The sequence below is a fragment of the Crinia signifera genome, chromosome 2, assembly GCF_055691185.1.
Source record: "Crinia signifera chromosome 2, ASM5569118v1, whole genome shotgun sequence".
NCBI classification, from domain to species: domain Eukaryota; kingdom Metazoa; phylum Chordata; class Amphibia; order Anura; family Myobatrachidae; genus Crinia; species Crinia signifera.
Genome location: NC_139218.1, coordinates 258,380,155 through 258,398,688, shown reverse-complemented (window position 1 = coordinate 258,398,688; position 18,534 = coordinate 258,380,155). Strand labels below are relative to the sequence as shown.

Here is an 18,534-nt window from a genome sequence, read left to right as displayed (position 1 = left end):
TTCCCTACGGGACTAACTATCCCGTCCACTGAACAGCTGCAGGTTAAGCAACACGTGACATTGCGCCCCCAAGTTCTGACCCCTAGGGGACAGTCCTATTTTTTTCCCGTATTTACCACCATATTTTGATACAGAATTAATTTATTTCAACCCAAACTATGCCTAAATATTACACCAGAGGGTGCTGTTTCTCACTGTTTTTTTTAGCTCATTATCCATGGGTCAACACTGCAACAGTCTTTGGGGGTTATTCTGGTTGATTCGCACGGCACGTACATTCGCATGGCATGCATATGGATGATTAACATAGACATCTACTCGCATGTCAGTGGGAACCTTCCACATCTTTCGATGGTTGCTGATCATTGAAAGATGTGGTGCGTACACACATATATAGAGGGACTCTCAGGTCGCTTTTATATGTGTGTACGTTCTTGCAGAAATGGGAGGGCAGCTGACATTCAGGTATATCACCTGCCCGCCCCCAGCGCCCACGTCACTGGTCAATTTCCATGGGTATGCCCATGCCATGCTGGGTGTTCCCATGGGTACCTCTGCCCACCGTCCCCGTCCCCCCCCCCCTTCCCCAACTGCCGCAAGATTGGGTGCGTGCATCCGGCAAACAAACAATCCGTTCGCCACGGCGGCATGCACAGAAATGTGCACTGAAAAACATCATCCCCATGCGAACGAATGTGCCACTGCGAATGGACCCGAATAAGGTCCTTTAAGGTGACAATTAGCTGGCACCAAACAGATGGGGAGTGCTAATCATTTTAACAAACCTTCTGGAGGACAGATTATTTAAGACACAGTTCAGTATATTTTGCCTGACAGGTGTCTACATCTTGCGAGTGGTTCTTTGGAACAGAAACGACAACCAAATGATAGGATGAAGCTTGGATAATGAAGCATTAAAGACGTTGGGCGGTATTCAATGTGCACCGTCACTGCTTCGCATGGCGATAATGAAATGTTATCGGTTGTTTCGCATTGCGTTAATGTATCGCTTAATACCTTTTTCCCCGCTATTCAAAATTTGTGTGACGCGTAAGGCGTAATTGCGATAAAACACCTATGAGGCGAACGGTGGGTGTTGCTATTTCGCTTTCCCGCCATCGATAAAAGGTATATATTGGCATGCATGTGCGGATTTTAGAAGACCTACAAAAAACGAATTCCAATACCAGCAGACTGCCAATGCTGTTTACTCCCTGAAGTCTCAGATAGGAGTGATTTGATCATGAAAGAGATATGAATCATGGGTAAAAAAGATCACATGATGCACCCGAGCAGCATGGGTAAAAGTTAATGTAGAAATATATTACCGAATAAATTAAATATATATTTATTTACAAGTGTTACAGCTTTAAAAATGATTTATATAACATTCGAAGAAAAAAAGCATTATTTCAGTTATGTTATTATTTATAAAATAGTTATTTTACTTTCATTGCGCATGTAAATAAAATCGATAAGAGGTGGCGAGAATTACACCGTGAAATGGACAGAAGGTTGCATAAAGTAAACATCGAATAGGTGATAAATTAACGAGCTCTTTCTAAGGCGATAAATAAAAGATGTCACTTGAACAATGTGAATTTATCACTGAAAACTAAGCGAAACAAACGAACATTAAAAAACTAGCGAAAACGTATCGACATTCCATAATTCCAACTTTGAATAGGTGAAAAGTATTGAACATAGAAAAAGAGCGAAAAAATAAGAAACTGCGAAAAAAAAAAAAAAAACTATCGGAGAACATTGAATACCGCCCGTTATCTTTTTCAGTGAATGTGCTCATGTCAGGTCTCTTAGGATTTGTTTCATACCTACAGAAAATCGATCGCAAAATGTTTATCTCAATTCTGCCACACAGATATGAACACATAATGAAAAAAATAATGATTCAATCTAATGCCACAGAACAAAAGCAGTTTAAAAAAAAAAAAAAAAAAAAAACATTCCGTTACACTCAGAATTGAAAAGGGTAACGGATGCCACACGCCAGAAAAGTCACAGAGGTGCTCACAACAACACTACCATTCACTGCCGGCACGTGTTTTTCCCAAGCCTTTCAGCTCATGCATTGAAATTTCTCTGGGAGGCAGATCCCCCGGGCTTATCACATCACATCTGCAGAGAGCGATACAGCAGTCTGAGTGCCAGCATTCACAGCCAGCACAGAAGCCTATTTACAGGAAGCTATTGTCAGGAGGGGTTATTTAGCGGTTCATTTTCTAGATGATCCCACTGCCCCGTGCAATAGGACACTCGCTAATGTCATTGTATGCTACACAGGTAAGAGAAATCTATAAATAAAAGAGTTCTAGAGCTATTATTTATAATATATATATATATATATATATATATATATATATATATATATATATATATATATATATATATATATATATATATATATATATATATATATATATATATATATATATATATATAGGAGAGAAGCGAGGCGGCACTCAGCAGACTTGAAATAATGAGGTCCTTTAATCCAACAGTTTCGGGGTTACCCCCCGTCGTCAGGGACAGACAGCATACAGTTCACAGGGAAATACAAACACTGAAACATATTTATACAAGAGCAGTGCCCATTGGCCAAGGTCCAACAGGACTATGACCAGAAGAGAGTGTACGACTGGTTAAACCCTCAACGGTCACAAGGTAGACCCAGGCCCTATAGGAAACGGACCCAGCGTCCAGGCCCCAGGGAGTTTGAAGATTCTAGCACATCCCAGAGTGAGCAAGAGTCTGGTACCTCAGCCGGAAGCAGTGGTAGTCGCCCTTTAGGGACCAAGACCAGGGCAATGCTGCTCAAAGAGCCCATAACAAGCACAGGAGGAGGACGAGGCGCTCAGGCCAAAATCACCGGCAAGAGAGGTGCCAAAAGTCAAAAGGGCAAAAGGACTTAGTCTTTAATTTATCGTCAGCAGCCCTATCAGATGTGGAATTACAATTATTGGCCAAGGGTTTGTCTTTCATTCCATCCAAGCGAATGGATCCCTTTCAATGGAGAGTAGATACGTTTAGATTAAACCGCTCTCTCAGGTTGAAGGAATTCTTTGGAAAGAACCCCCCAACTAATCTGCCATTTTCCGCCACACCTGATTATCCCTCCTAAGCTGAAAAAAATAGCCCCCAGATCCAAATTTGATCCAATTTCCATCAATCCAGCGGTTAAGTCTTTCACCCGATTGATGGAACAAGAAGGAGAGAGACAACACCAAGCGATATTGGGGAACCGCACCCACTATAACTTAACTCCACCAGAGAGAGCAGCCTTAACATCACTGTCTACCCGCAAAGACATCATCATTCGCGGGGCAGACAAAGGTGGTGCTGTGGTGGTCCTCGATGTACAAGATTATCGACGTGAGTGTGAACGCTTATTAAGTGATGACACCACTTATGGCCTTTTGGACAAAGACCCCACATGGGGCTTTAAAGTGGAACTGGATTCTATTCTTTCGCAGGCAGTCCGTGATGGACACATTTCCACAGACCTGAAACACGCCCTTACAGTGGATTATCCTAGGGTTCCACTGTTTTATTCGATACCTAAAATACATAAGGGTCTTAGGGATCCCCCTGGCCGCCCTATCATCTCGGCCAGGGGGTCCCTTTTTCATCCTATTTCTGTGTTTCTGGACTCTTTATTAAATCCATGTGTTCAGGCTCTGCCTGCTTACCTAAAGGACACTTCCTCGCTGCTGGTGATACTGAGGGACCTACACCTCACTTGTGATGTGTCTATGATAACCTGTCTATGCACTGCGGATGTCGCCAGCCTCTACACCTGTATCCCACATGATGCAGGTGTGGAGGCGGTGAGATCCTTGTTGAGCAATAACCCACTATACCTTGGTCCACCTATTGAGCTGTTTGTGAAATTGTTAGTTCTTGTTTTAACGAGAAATTATTTCCTACACGATGGGAAATTCTATCTACAGCGGTCGGGCGTGGCCATGGGGTCTGCTGTGGCCCCGGCCTACGCAAACACATTTATGTACCAGGTGGAACAATCACTATTTTTCCAAGGTGCCAACTTGTTGGACGGAGTATTCATGTACTACCGTTATATTGACGATTTGCTCATATTTTGGTCTAAAGATCCTGTGGACTTGGCTAAACTCTTAAAGGGACATAATGATTCAGGTAGTGTGATCCAATTAACCTCCAATATGGATGAGCGACGAGTGCAATTTTTAGATGTGGATATCTCTCTCCAGTCGGGTAAAATAGTTACTGCCCTGTTTACAAAAAGTACTGACAGGAACACCCTGCTATTACATAACAGCTCCCACCCATCATCTGTTCGCAGAGGTTTACCGTACTCACAAATGTTACGGGTACGACGTATAACCTCGGAGGAAGCAGCTGTGCCAGCGGCACTTGACTCCATGGTGGACAAGTTTGTCCAGAGGGGGTACCCTCGCCCCACATTATTGCCCATTAGAAACAAGGTGTTGAGTTTGGACAGGGACCAAACCCTAGTTCCCAAACTTACAGTAGATACACCGGAATCTAAAAATAAATTCCCTTGGGTTAATAAATATTCCATGGACAGTAAAACCACCAACAGACAGGCAAAAAAGTGGTGGCCCATTGTCTCTACCGACAGGGATCTTCCTCTTCTTTTTAACACTCAGTTGATGCCCAGCTACTCCAGGCAGGCCAACCTAAAGGACCGCCTGGTGAAGCTGGACATCACGGGTTGGGATAAATCAGCACCCTCTCATTTTTTAACAAGAAAAAATGGGTGCTTCCGATGTTTAGGGTGTACCACCTGTAAAACTATGTTGGTGGGCGAAAATTTCATGCATCCTCACACTAAAAAATTGGTTCCCATCAGGTACCCTTTGACCTGTAGTTCCACGTATGTGGTTTATCTTTTAACATGCCCGTGTGGGCTGTCCTATGTGGGGAAAACTCAACGGCAGTTTAAAGAACGCATGGCCCTACATAGGACAGCAATAAACCAAGCCATACAGTCGGGTCATTCGGACCAACCTTTTGCCAGGCATTGCCTGTCTTTTCAACACTCTGTGAGTCACATACGCTCTATCATCATAGATCAAGTACCCAAATCCCTTAGGGGGGGCAACCGCAATAAGCTATTGCTACAGAGAGAGAGTAGATGGATCTACCAGCTGGGGACCCTGGCCCCGAATGGTCTTAATGAGACTTTGGGGCTTCAGTGTTACCTATGAGCTGGGGATCCACTATTTCTTCCTACGTTTTGTTTTGCAACCCGCTTTTCTGACTTGCCTCTAGTTTATCCTTTTACACATTTATTTCTTTCTCCGTTAGTATAGCCCACCTCTATTATATTTCAAATAGGTTAGGGCCTCTATATTTGACTACGGTTGTTCTAAGTACGTAAAAAGTTATGGGGGTTATATAACCTCTATCACCATCCTGTACTGCATGTTTGAAAAATTTTCAATCGTGCAGTTTTCTATTTAATCTTCCCTTTTGGTAATTATACCTCTGTCCATCTATGTTCTGTACTATTGTTCTTGTTTTTATGTATTGTGTATGATTCCCATGTTTGTTGTGACATCTGTATAATGTTTATGTCTATACCTGATATTTTACAGGTTTGTTGCTATGGTGCGTCTGTTGTCATGGTGGTTGCTATGCAGGTGATTCGTGGTAGTGAGGGGAACACCCGCTCCAGAATCTCATGTAATAGTAAGCCACTTATTGTTACATACACACCAGCGCTATTGGGCATGTTTTGCCTTTATCGTGAGGATTTTACTACACTGTTTGTTTATATATTGCAATTCTTTTTCTGTTCAGCAGTTATTGGGTCACGTATTGTGCTCCGTCCGGGGAAGCAGGTATCTGGCCGCACTTCCGGGTGTGGTTGGCCGGCCGCGGATTTTGTGGTTGGCGGAAGTATGACAGCGTGTATGTGCTGTCCTCCGCCTCTCTTGACACTTCCGGCTGGCGGCTGACCGCTTGGTTAGCGATAACGGAACCTTGCTTCCCTGGCTGTTGGGCGTGGGGGACACGTGCAGCTGGAGGGCTTCCGGGCCCAGACGGCTTGTGCAGCTGATCCCATGAGCCCGACAGGTGGGCGCAATTGGTGAGTAATTGGGTGAGGGGCGGGCACTGCTCTTGTATAAATATGTTTCAGTGTTTGTATTTCCCTGTGAACTGTATGCTGTCTGTCCCTGACGACGGGGGGTAACCCCGAAACTGTTGGATTAAAGGACCTCATTATTTCAAGTCTGCTGAGTGCCGCCTCGCTTCTCTCCTACATCATTGGGTGGATCTTTTTGGACCTCCTTAGGAAGGCACCACAGCCATTGTACTTTAATCATTATTTCCATTGGGATATATCTGAGTGCCGGGCCTCTGCAAGCTACATTGGACTTTTTGGTTTTCCCTACGGGATCTATAAAGTACCTGCCAAGGCACCTGATGCGTGAGTAAGACTGTTACATCAGTAATACCAGAACTGTGTTTGCCCCCTGCTTTGCAGGAATTACATCTGCCATATTTAAAGCACCTGTGTTTATTGTCACAATGTCTGCTTCCCAAGAGATGGAGCAGGCACTGGAATTTATCCAGATGGATGTAAGGGAAACCTTAAGCCTATCAGATCATGATGTGGACACCATCCTTAATAAACAAAGTATGCTTGACGATATCACCACCTGTGTGCCTGAAGCCTTGTTTAAACAACTGCTCCGATTAAGACAGAAAGAATGTGATTTCAAATACCACAGTATAAGTCTTTCTGACTATTACAGAAGCAAGTTAATACCACGCGGTTTTCGCGTTAAAAACATGCCAACCATCGGTCGTCAGAATGCCGCCTTCTGCCGCCGTTGGTTGGCTGTGTTAAATAAATGTTCCATGGACTTGCTTCTGCTAGTAGTGGAGGAATCCACTCGTGAACAGACAGTTTACCAACAAAAAATCGAGCAGTTTGAGAAGGTGCATCTCCAGGTGCTTATGGCAGATTCCGATAACAACTGGATAGAAAAGCTACAAACACAGATGGACACTTATAAGGCTAATCTCATTGCCTTTAAACGAGAGAAATTGGCCAAGGTCCAACAGGACTATGACCAGAAGAGAGTGTACGACTGGTTAAACCCTCAACGGTCACAAGGTAGACCCAGGCCCTATAGGAAACGGACCCAGCGTCCAGGCCCCAGGGAGTTTGAAGATTCTAGCACATCCCAGAGTGAGCAAGAGTCTGGTACCTCAGCCGGAAGCAGTGGTAGTCGCCCTTTAGGGACCAAGACCAGGGCAATGCTGCTCAAAGAGCCCATAACAAGCACAGGAGGAGGACGAGGCGCTCAGGCCAAAATCACCGGCAAGAGAGGTGCCAAAAGTCAAAAGGGCAAAAGGACTTAGTCTTTAATTTATCGTCAGCAGCCCTATCAGATGTGGAATTACAATTATTGGCCAAGGGTTTGTCTTTCATTCCATCCAAGCGAATGGATCCCTTTCAATGGAGAGTAGATACGTTTAGATTAAACCGCTCTCTCAGGTTGAAGGAATTCTTTGGAAAGAACCCCCCAACTAATCTGCCATTTTCCGCCACACCTGATATCCCTCCTAAGCTGAAAAAAATAGCCCCCAGATCCAAATTTGATCCAATTTCCATCAATCCAGCGGTTAAGTCTTTCACCCGATTGATGGAACAAGAAGGAGAGAGACAACACCAAGCGATATTGGGGAACCGCACCCACTATAACTTAACTCCACCAGAGAGAGCAGCCTTAACATCACTGTCTACCCGCAAAGACATCATCATTCGCGGGGCAGACAAAGGTGGTGCTGTGGTGGTCCTCGATGTACAAGATTATCGACGTGAGTGTGAACGCTTATTAAGTGATGACACCACTTATGGCCTTTTGGACAAAGACCCCACATGGGGCTTTAAAGTGGAACTGGATTCTATTCTTTCGCAGGCAGTCCGTGATGGACACATTTCCACAGACCTGAAACACGCCCTTACAGTGGATTATCCTAGGGTTCCACTGTTTTATTCGATACCTAAAATACATAAGGGTCTTAGGGATCCCCCTGGCCGCCCTATCATCTCGGCCAGGGGGTCCCTTTTTCATCCTATTTCTGTGTTTCTGGACTCTTTATTAAATCCATGTGTTCAGGCTCTGCCTGCTTACCTAAAGGACACTTCCTCGCTGCTGGTGATACTGAGGGACCTACACCTCACTTGTGATGTGTCTATGATAACCTGTCTATGCACTGCGGATGTCGCCAGCCTCTACACCTGTATCCCACATGATGCAGGTGTGGAGGCGGTGAGATCCTTGTTGAGCAATAACCCACTATACCTTGGTCCACCTATTGAGCTGTTTGTGAAATTGTTAGTTCTTGTTTTAACGAGAAATTATTTCCTACACGATGGGAAATTCTATCTACAGCGGTCGGGCGTGGCCATGGGGTCTGCTGTGGCCCCGGCCTACGCAAACACATTTATGTACCAGGTGGAACAATCACTATTTTTCCAAGGTGCCAACTTGTTGGACGGAGTAGTCATGTACTACCGTTATATTGACGATTTGCTCATATTTTGGTCTAAAGATCCTGTGGACTTGGCTAAACTCTTAAAGGGACATAATGATTCAGGTAGTGTGATCCAATTAACCTCCAATATGGATGAGCGACGAGTGCAATTTTTAGATGTGGATATCTCTCTCCAGTCGGGTAAAATAGTTACTGCCCTGTTTACAAAAAGTACTGACAGGAACACCCTGCTATTACATAACAGCTCCCACCCATCATCTGTTCGCAGAGGTTTACCGTACTCACAAATGTTACGGGTACGACGTATAACCTCGGAGGAAGCAGCTGTGCCAGCGGCACTTGACTCCATGGTGGACAAGTTTGTCCAGAGGGGGTACCCTCGCCCCACATTATTGCCCATTAGAAACAAGGTGTTGAGTTTGGACAGGGACCAAACCCTAGTTCCCAAACTTACAGTAGATACACCGGAATCTAAAAATAAATTCCCTTGGGTTAATAAATATTCCATGGACAGTAAAACCACCAACAGACAGGCAAAAAAGTGGTGGCCCATTGTCTCTACCGACAGGGATCTTCCTCTTCTTTTTAACACTCAGTTGATGCCCAGCTACTCCAGGCAGGCCAACCTAAAGGACCGCCTGGTGAAGCTGGACATCACGGGTTGGGATAAATCAGCACCCTCTCATTTTTTAACAAGAAAAAATGGGTGCTTCCGATGTTTAGGGTGTACCACCTGTAAAACTATGTTGGTGGGCGAAAATTTCATGCATCCTCACACTAAAAAATTGGTTCCCATCAGGTACCCTTTGACCTGTAGTTCCACGTATGTGGTTTATCTTTTAACATGCCCGTGTGGGCTGTCCTATGTGGGGAAAACTCAACGGCAGTTTAAAGAACGCATGGCCCTACATAGGACAGCAATAAACCAAGCCATACAGTCGGGTCATTCGGACCAACCTTTTGCCAGGCATTGCCTGTCTTTTCAACACTCTGTGAGTCACATACGCTCTATCATCATAGATCAAGTACCCAAATCCCTTAGGGGGGGCAACCGCAATAAGCTATTGCTACAGAGAGAGAGTAGATGGATCTACCAGCTAGGGACCCTGGCCCCGAATGGTCTTAATGAGACTTTGGGGCTTCAGTGTTACCTATGAGCTGGGGATCCACTATTTCTTCCTACGTTTTGTTTTGCAACCCGCTTTTCTGACTTGCCTCTAGTTTATCCTTTTACACATTTATTTCTTTCTCCGTTAGTATAGCCCACCTCTATTATATTTCAAATAGGTTAGGGCCTCTATATTTGACTACGGTTGTTCTAAGTACGTAAAAAGTTATGGGGGTTATATAACCTCTATCACCATCCTGTACTGCATGTTTGAAAAATTTTCAATCGTGCAGTTTTCTATTTAATCTTCCCTTTTGGTAATTATACCTCTGTCCATCTATGTTCTGTACTATTGTTCTTGTTTTTATGTATTGTGTATGATTCCCATGTTTGTTGTGACATCTGTATAATGTTTATGTCTATACCTGATATTTTACAGGTTTGTTGCTATGGTGCGTCTGTTGTCATGGTGGTTGCTATGCAGGTGATTCGTGGTAGTGAGGGGAACACCCGCTCCAGAATCTCATGTAATAGTAAGCCACTTATTGTTACATACACACCAGCGCTATTGGGCATGTTTTGCCTTTATCGTGAGGATTTTACTACACTGTTTGTTTATATATTGCAATTCTTTTTCTGTTCAGCAGTTATTGGGTCACGTATTGTGCTCCGTCCGGGGAAGCAGGTATCTGGCCGCACTTCCGGGTGTGGTTGGCCGGCCGCGGATTGTGTGGTTGGCGGAAGTATGACAGCGTGTATGTGCTGTCCTCCGCCTCTCTTGACACTTCCGGCTGGCGGCTGACCGCTTGGTTAGCGATAACGGAACCTTGCTTCCCTGGCTGTTGGGCGTGGGGGACACGTGCAGCTGGAGGGCTTCCGGGCCCAGACGGCTTGTGCAGCTGATCCCATGAGCCCGACAGGTGGGCGCAATTGGTGAGTAATTGGGTGAGGGGCGGGCACTGCTCTTGTATAAATATGTTTCAGTGTTTGTATTTCCCTGTGAACTGTATGCTGTCTGTCCCTGACGACGGGGGGTAACCCCGAAACTGTTGGATTAAAGGACCTCATTATTTCAAGTCTGCTGAGTGCCGCCTCGCTTCTCTCCTACATCATTGGGTGGATCTTTTTGGACCTCCTTAGGAAGGCACCACAGCCATTGTACTTTAATCATTATTTCCATTGGGATATATCTGAGTGCCGGGCCTCTGCAAGCTATATATATATATATATATATATATATATATATATATATATATATATATATATATATATATATATATATATATATATATATATATATATATAAATAAATGGGGTGATTAAGTATGAGCAAAAAAATTTGAATTATATCTTGTAAGGACGTTGCCCAGATCATGTTAGAGACAGTTGTATAATGGAGCTGTGAGGTAATACTTTTAAGCGTACTACAGTGGAATATTAATGTGTTATTTTCTATAGCTTTGACATTGAGGTCATATCAAAGTTTCAAAACCAATCCCTCAAACGACCAACATTTGTTTTTCTATAGAATTAAAAGAAAAGTAATTCTGTCCTGTGAAGAGATATCCACAAGAGTGTAGATGCCCCTCCTCAATAATTGTATAATCATACTTGCCTACTCTCCCGGATCCTGCGGGAGAAACCCAGCTTTGGTGTACTCCCCAGCAGCCCTGGAAGAGTAGGCAACCCTTCCGCATTATGGACACTTTATAGTGAAGTGGGCAGAGTGAAGAAATATTTAATGGAAATCTGCGGCCCTGTGGAGGGGGCAGGGCCTCACGACCCAATTCTGTGCTAATCCCGTCATTTTAGCATTGCCTCTTTAAGCCAACTGCTGTAGTTCCTCGCGAAAGTGCAGAGCCTAATGGTGTTTTAAGAGTGGACCACACCCACCTGCCTTCAAAAAAAATGTAGACAGGTATGTGTAGAATTCAAGTGTATTCCATTTCATGCCTCTAATTACGCATACTAACAGTAGGACAGACACGTTACAACAAGTAGTATTGAACCCATTAAATCAGGGCATCACTGGAGTACAATTCCATGACAAACCCTCCCCAACTAAAATCTAACACTAAGCAGGCGAGCTATAAGAATTCTGACATTTGCCATTTCTCCTTCATTGTTTTTTTTTTTACATAACATGCTGACATCAAACCTCCCAACATTGTCACTTTAGAAATTGGGATGCTCACCCAGAAAAGGGTGTAGCCTATGTCATAGGGACATGGCCTAGCCTATCCCAAGACTGCAGGCCATGGCCGCATTTTCTGTCACTATGGAGGCATGGCCAGCTCTGTGTAAGATGCTGGCCTTGCCCCCAGCCCCTCTGAATAGATGCTGTGCTCATACGAGGGTGCTGCCCTCACACAGGTCGCCCACAGGTCTGAGACACCCAAGGCTGTGAATGGATTATTATGCAAATCATCAATTTGCATGCCTGTGGGGGTTCGGGGGTGTTTGTGCAGGCGACCGTGCGGGCGGTGCATGGGGGACCGTGCAGGGAGAGTCAACCAGAATAAGGACATTAATTGGGTAGGGTAGCTTATGGAAGGTAATGCGGATGGTTCCAGAATTTGATCTTGTCAGTTTTTTTAAGGGAATGCTTAAAAAAGGTGTGTAAACAAGAAGATAGTCCTGTACCCATGAATGGAAGCAGGTAATATGTGTGACTGAGATGCAGGTGTTATGCAGAGTGGAGAGGATGGATTGGGAGATACTTTGACATAAACAAAGAGATTTATGTTGGTGTAGTTTGGTTAATAGCCTTATGGGCAAATACAATTTGTTAATAATGAGTTTGGAAGATCAACCTTGCCTAAGAGTTTTGCAGTGTCATATGTAAAAGGTATGGTTGTATTCCAGATGCATGTAACAGGAGTATGAAACAGAATAAATGTGGTGACCACAGGACAGTTCAGTTTTAAGAAAGACAGGCAGTGAGCTGGTCAATGGCTGAGGAATGGTTTTTATCAATCATGTCCTTAAAATAGGAAGCAGCACATAGCACTCACATTGAACATAATGTGCAGCAATAGAAGGGTCACATACAAAAAAAAAAAAAAAAAATTACATTTCATGGCATCTTGGCCTTATAACCCGACATCACCCAAGTGCCCAGCTCCTATATAAGGTTTTCTATCTAATGGTCAAAGTAAACTGGAATCAAAAATTCTGTCAAGCAGATAAATATTACAAACGGACATTAAAAGTTCACAAGTATATTTAACAAGAGTCGGAGAACATGCAAAATTAAAAGTGGATAGGGAACTAAACTTGGCCCAGAAGTGGCTTCACATGAGCAGCATCACAGGTGTAACGTATAGTAACAGAAATATAGTCTAGAAAAGCTTTTGGTTTAAAATATTAGACAAATGCTAATCTGTTTAGTAAAACAGAAGGGACTTAGTGTAACTAGATATGAACACACACACACACACACACACAATAATGGAAATCAGCCATAATAACAGGACCAAATAAAATGTATTTATATCACACAAGCCTTCTCTCTGGGCCTGAGGAAACTAAGCTTGAAAGGTTATAAAATGGAGAGTGATAAACCACAAGCCAATCAGCTCCTACCTGTCATTTTTCAAACATCTGTGACATGGCAGGTAGGAGCTGATTGGCTGGCTGGCGGTTTATCATTCTCCAATTGATCACTTTTGAAGCTTAGTACATCTGGCCCTCTGGGAGCCTGAGCAGCCCCAGTAATTGTATTTCCACTATCCATGTCTGTGCATGGCGTTTCTCAGTCATATGGTGGTGGGGGTAACAGAGGAATATTTGAACACAAACAATTTAAAAAGTTGTCTCTTATGACTCACATTAATTGAAAAATGATATAAATTATGCAGTTTATGCAAGTAGAGACAAAGTAGATTTTTTTTTTTTTTACAAACACCATAAGAAGCACGGACTCCTAGGGGATATACAAGGGCAATACTGTTAAAATAAAATAAGAGAATATTTATCCCAAAAGGATAACTAGCAACTACATACTAAACACATTTCTTAGAATAGGTCCATAGCTTATAAAAAAAAACAAAAAAAGCCAATTTTTGTTTAACCCTTCGAGTGATGTGCAAAATATCTGCTAAAAGTGCATACGTTGCTCACATTTGTTATATAAATTCAAGATTATATTTCCATGTATGCTAGGCAATTTTTATGAATTCACTTGGCACTCAAAGGGTTAAGAACACTTTTCCCTTTTACTGTACCTTGCAAAAATGACAGAACAAAACTGCTCCCTTCGCTTTTTGGGTGGATTGTTTTATGCACTATAGCTATAGATATATTTGTACATTACTTACCACTATCCATGATTCTGCTGATTCAGCAAAGAAATAATCAAGAGCCTGTAAAATAAAAGTATAAAAAAAAAAAAAATGATATGACATTTTGTAGAAACAAAACTCAAATAAACTTCAACATAATATTCCTAAAACTCCCATTCACATGGCAATCACTTGCAGGGTACTTAGAAATAAGTCAAGTCTATAAGTAATAAGATGGCCAAATAAAAAAAATCAAAAAAAAATAAAAAAAATAAAAAAACACAACTTCCCTGAATTCATCCCCACTTCCTTCAATTATAACATTCAACAAGCGATCACAATGTGTTGCTCAGAGTGCATGTCCTCATCAGCAGCACTCATACTGCTAGAGGTATCACATGGTACGGACCTCCCTTCTCACAATAAAGGAGTGCTCTGTAGGGACGGCTCAAATTCACATAAGTAGATTACTAGCAGTTACTTGGTCTTTACTTTTTAAAGGAACAGTGTCCATCAATATCGGCAGGGTTCTCTCACCGGAGAACACTGGCGCTGTCCGCTCGCTCAGCACACAGAGCTGACATCTCGCTCTGTGTGTGGGCTGTCAGCTCTGTGTGCTGAGCGACAGAGGAGCATAACAGCTCGACATAGCACAGCTGGGTCGCCCTATACACATCGGCATGTGTGTAGGGCCCTTAAGTCTGCAACCACTTGTTAATAGACTAGACTAATCAGACAATGATGTATGCAAACATATTCAGGACAAAATCATTTAACTTGTTTCAGACTGCATTATGTTTTAACCGAATTAGTAAAACAAATAAATGCTATATTTAGCTGCATAAGAAATACAGATAGAATCCATTTGCTTAACAGTCAACAGATGAAAGTTTCAAAACTATGCTGAAACTATTCCTCTTACTTCAGACTTGGATGAAAGATTTTTGTTTCTTAAACTATCTATATAGGCTGTCTTAAGCTTCGTACACACTAGACGACCCGCAGCACTTCCTATATCAGTAACGATATTAGCGGTTCCACAGGTGGGCAATATAGGGCATACACACTGAACGATATCCTTAATGATATCGCTCAGTGATGTCACTGGGACTGCGCTGAACATGCAGGCCATTGGCTACATAGCCAAAATCAATCTGCATGTTACATAACAGGGAAGGTGGGGTCATTAACGACACACCAGAGCATCGATAAGGATATTAAGAATACACACTTTCGGAGCCCTGTCCCTGTGCTTCTGGGATGATACGTACCAGCGCTAATATGGCATTTTACAATGCGATCCTGGGCGGTAATATTCTGCCCACATGGCATTTTAAATGTGATAATTGATAAATGGACCCCTAAAAGTATTATGGTTAGGGCACCTTCCAAATGATATGGGGCCTAGAGTGTTCTGGCTGTGCCTCTGCTTATCATTAAAGTCTATGTAACCGATGTACTCATTTTGGCAAAAGAATTCAACACATTTCATGGTACAAATGACCAAAGGAGTAATCCAAATGTAATTTAATTAGATGCATTTTATCCAACAGACTCCTACCACACATAAATCAGCCAGTCAGCTCCTGAGTCTAATGGGCCATACACACTGTGCAATTTTTGCCTCTTTTTATTTAAGGATTGGTCTAGATTGCTTAGAAATGAAGCACAAACCGCTCCATGTGTACACTTGTGTGCATGCAGGCAAAATCTAGTTTGATCACCAAGCAACTGCATACAAAAACACTGCGTTTGCACAGATCGATCGGCACACATCACAACGTGTGTGTGTGTGTGTCTAATTATATCTATCTATCTATCTATCTCAGGTGATCTAGACACCTGGAAGTTCAAGGGAAATCGCATACCCTAGATCGAACATAAAGAGCATAGAACATAAAGTTAGCAAACATCTCAACGTGCCCTTTTAGAGGTCTTCCCTCTGGTTGCTACATAAACCAAATTACCCAGAACCAGACCTAATGCAGGTGAAGACGACAATCAGCTACATGATAGCCCTAATAGAAAATTGTAAACATCCTAACTGATTTTATCAAAAAGATTGAAGATTACATCAACAATGTAGAGCGATATAATGCAGCCTAGTATCTCTGCTTACAATAGATATATTAAAAAAATGTCAATATTTACCCAGCCTTGCCTTTTGGACTTTAGAAAGTGTGTCCTTTGCAACACATCCATTAGTTACTAGGTAGATAATCTGCTAGCTGATACCTGTGTAATGTTATAAGCTCTGCCTTGCATATAGTCCAAGTAGCAATCATATCACAATGACTGATAATTATTATATACTACAGCAAGGGTGGCCAACCGGTCAGAGGTAAAGAGCCGAAAAATATCGGTAGTCAAGCTAAACAGCCGACATCATGCACGCGCCGAAGGCGCATGCGCCAAAAAAAGGGGCGTAGTCTATTTTGACCCCTTGGGTGGGTGTGATACAAATATGCCTCCAATAGTGCAGTGCCATCTATACATTGCCCCCAGAGTGCCAAAAAGCTGGTATGCCCCCAGAGTGCCAAAAAGCTGGTATGCCCCCAGAGTGCCAAAAACTGCTATGCCCCCAGAGTGCCAAAAACTGCTATGCCCCCAGAGTGCCAAAAACTGCTATGCCCCCACAGTGCCCCAAACTGCTATGCCCCCACAGTGCCCCAAACTGCTATGCCCCCACAGTGCCCCAAACTGCTATGCCCCCACAGTGCCCCAAACTGCTATGCCCCCACAGTGCCCCAAACTGCTATGCCCCCACAGTGCCCCAAACTGCTATGCCCCCACAGTGCCACAAACTGCTATGCCCCCACAGTGCCACAAACTGCTATGCCCCCACAGTGCCACAAACTGCTATGCCCCCACAGTGCCACAAACTGCTATGCCCCCACAGTGCCACAGACTGCTATGCCCCCACAGTGCCACAAACTGCTATGCCCCCACAGTGCCACAGACTGCTATGCCCCCACAGTGCCACAAACTGCTATGCCCCCACAGTGCCACAGACTGCTATGCCCCCACAGTGCCACAGACTGCTATGCCCCCACAGTGCCACAGACTGCTATGCCCCCACAGTGCCACAAACTGCTATGCCCCCACAGTGCCACAAACTGCTATGCCCCCACAGTGCCACAACTGCTATGCCCCCACAGTGCCACAACTGCTATGCCCCCACAGTGCAAATTTCCCAGCAGCAGCACTGACCGTTGTTGCTGCTGCTGCCGGGCGGGGAGAGGACAGTCTGGTGTCCACCTGCAGTCCTCCTGTCATGTCACCGATGGGAGGAGAGCACAGCACACCGCGCGTCTCCTTCCCCCTCACTTCCCTGTGACTGGGCCGTCCACCAATCAAAGCTCGCTGGCCGGTTCCTGATTGGCTGCTGGCCCGCGAGCTCTGATTGGCGGACAGCCCAGTTACAAGGATGCACAGTAAGGGGTAGGAGAGATGCGCGATGCGCACTCTCCTCCCCTCAGAAGGAGAAGGGATTCAGGGAACCGGCAGCAGGGGGGACTGGGACGGACGGTGGGCGGCGGGTAGCAGGAGCAGCACTTTATAAGGGGGAGAGCCGCATGAGGCTCAAGAGCCAGGGGTTGACCACCACTGTACTACAGGTATTAATGTCACGTAACACAATGAATTGTGGCAAATTAAAAAAGAGCTCAAACATATTTACAGAAACATAACTAGAATTATATCTAGAGGGAATACACAGCACAGATATCACACCATTAACAGCAACTATACTAATTATTGCTCACATTTAAAAAAAAAAAAAAAAAAAAAAAGGTAATTACAGTCTGAAGTCCTGTAAACCATTGCTAAAGCTCTAAACCTATTTTATAACAGGAAGCTACCATAAAGTCATATACACATTCCATATTACAAGCTATAGTATCACGAGAATATAAAACTTTAAGCTGGAGAGTTATAATTCTTAGTGATCTAATTATATGAAGTCTATAAATATCACATTGGTAGGGTTTGTAACTTCTCATTTCATTCTTCTCACTAGGAGCACATAAAATGGGATATTAATGAGCTTTTCCATCCGTCTTTCCACAGGGTTGTTAATGCACACATACATGCGATATGGTTCATTGAAGATTTTTTTTTTTTTTTTTTATTGCAAATAAACAGGCTATACAAAAACTGCATTGCAAGCAGTACTGCATACACAGCCCTAGTCTGTGTCAGGTTCATCTACTCAGCAGTGGTGTCAAACTCATGGCCCTCCGTCTGTTGTGGAACTACACATCCCAGCATGCCTTGCCACATATTTTATATAATGGATTGCTAAAACTGTGGTACGGCCTGCTGGGATGCGTAGTTCCACAACAGATGAAGGGCCATGAGTTTGACACCATTGATCTACTGAATAGGGATGGCCATCGACCATTGATTTGAAACATCAATGGTCCATGGCTGATGTTGAATACTTTTGCCATCGATGGGGGAGAACCAGATAGTTTCCCTACATCGATGGCACAGCATGAAAAATGTGTTTTTTTTTCTTTAAGGTGCCAGGACACGGAGGATAGCTCTGCCCCCAATACCCAGGAAGCCCCGCCTCAACATTCAGTCAAAGAGAATGGTTGGCCATCC

The 18,534-nt window shown here is 43.7% G+C and overlaps 1 protein-coding gene across 1 annotated transcript in view; it reads right to left on the bottom strand.

The window, feature by feature from the left end:
* Positions 1–18,534, bottom strand: part of PRRG1 (proline rich and Gla domain 1) — a 40,769-nt gene that overhangs the window by 19,351 nt on the left and 2,884 nt on the right. The window contains exon 2 of the mRNA XM_083174356.1: positions 13,963–14,007. Coding sequence (XP_083030482.1) covers positions 13,963–13,972 — 10 coding nt within the window. The 5' untranslated portion in view covers positions 13,973–14,007. The remainder of the gene's footprint in view (positions 1–13,962; positions 14,008–18,534) is intronic.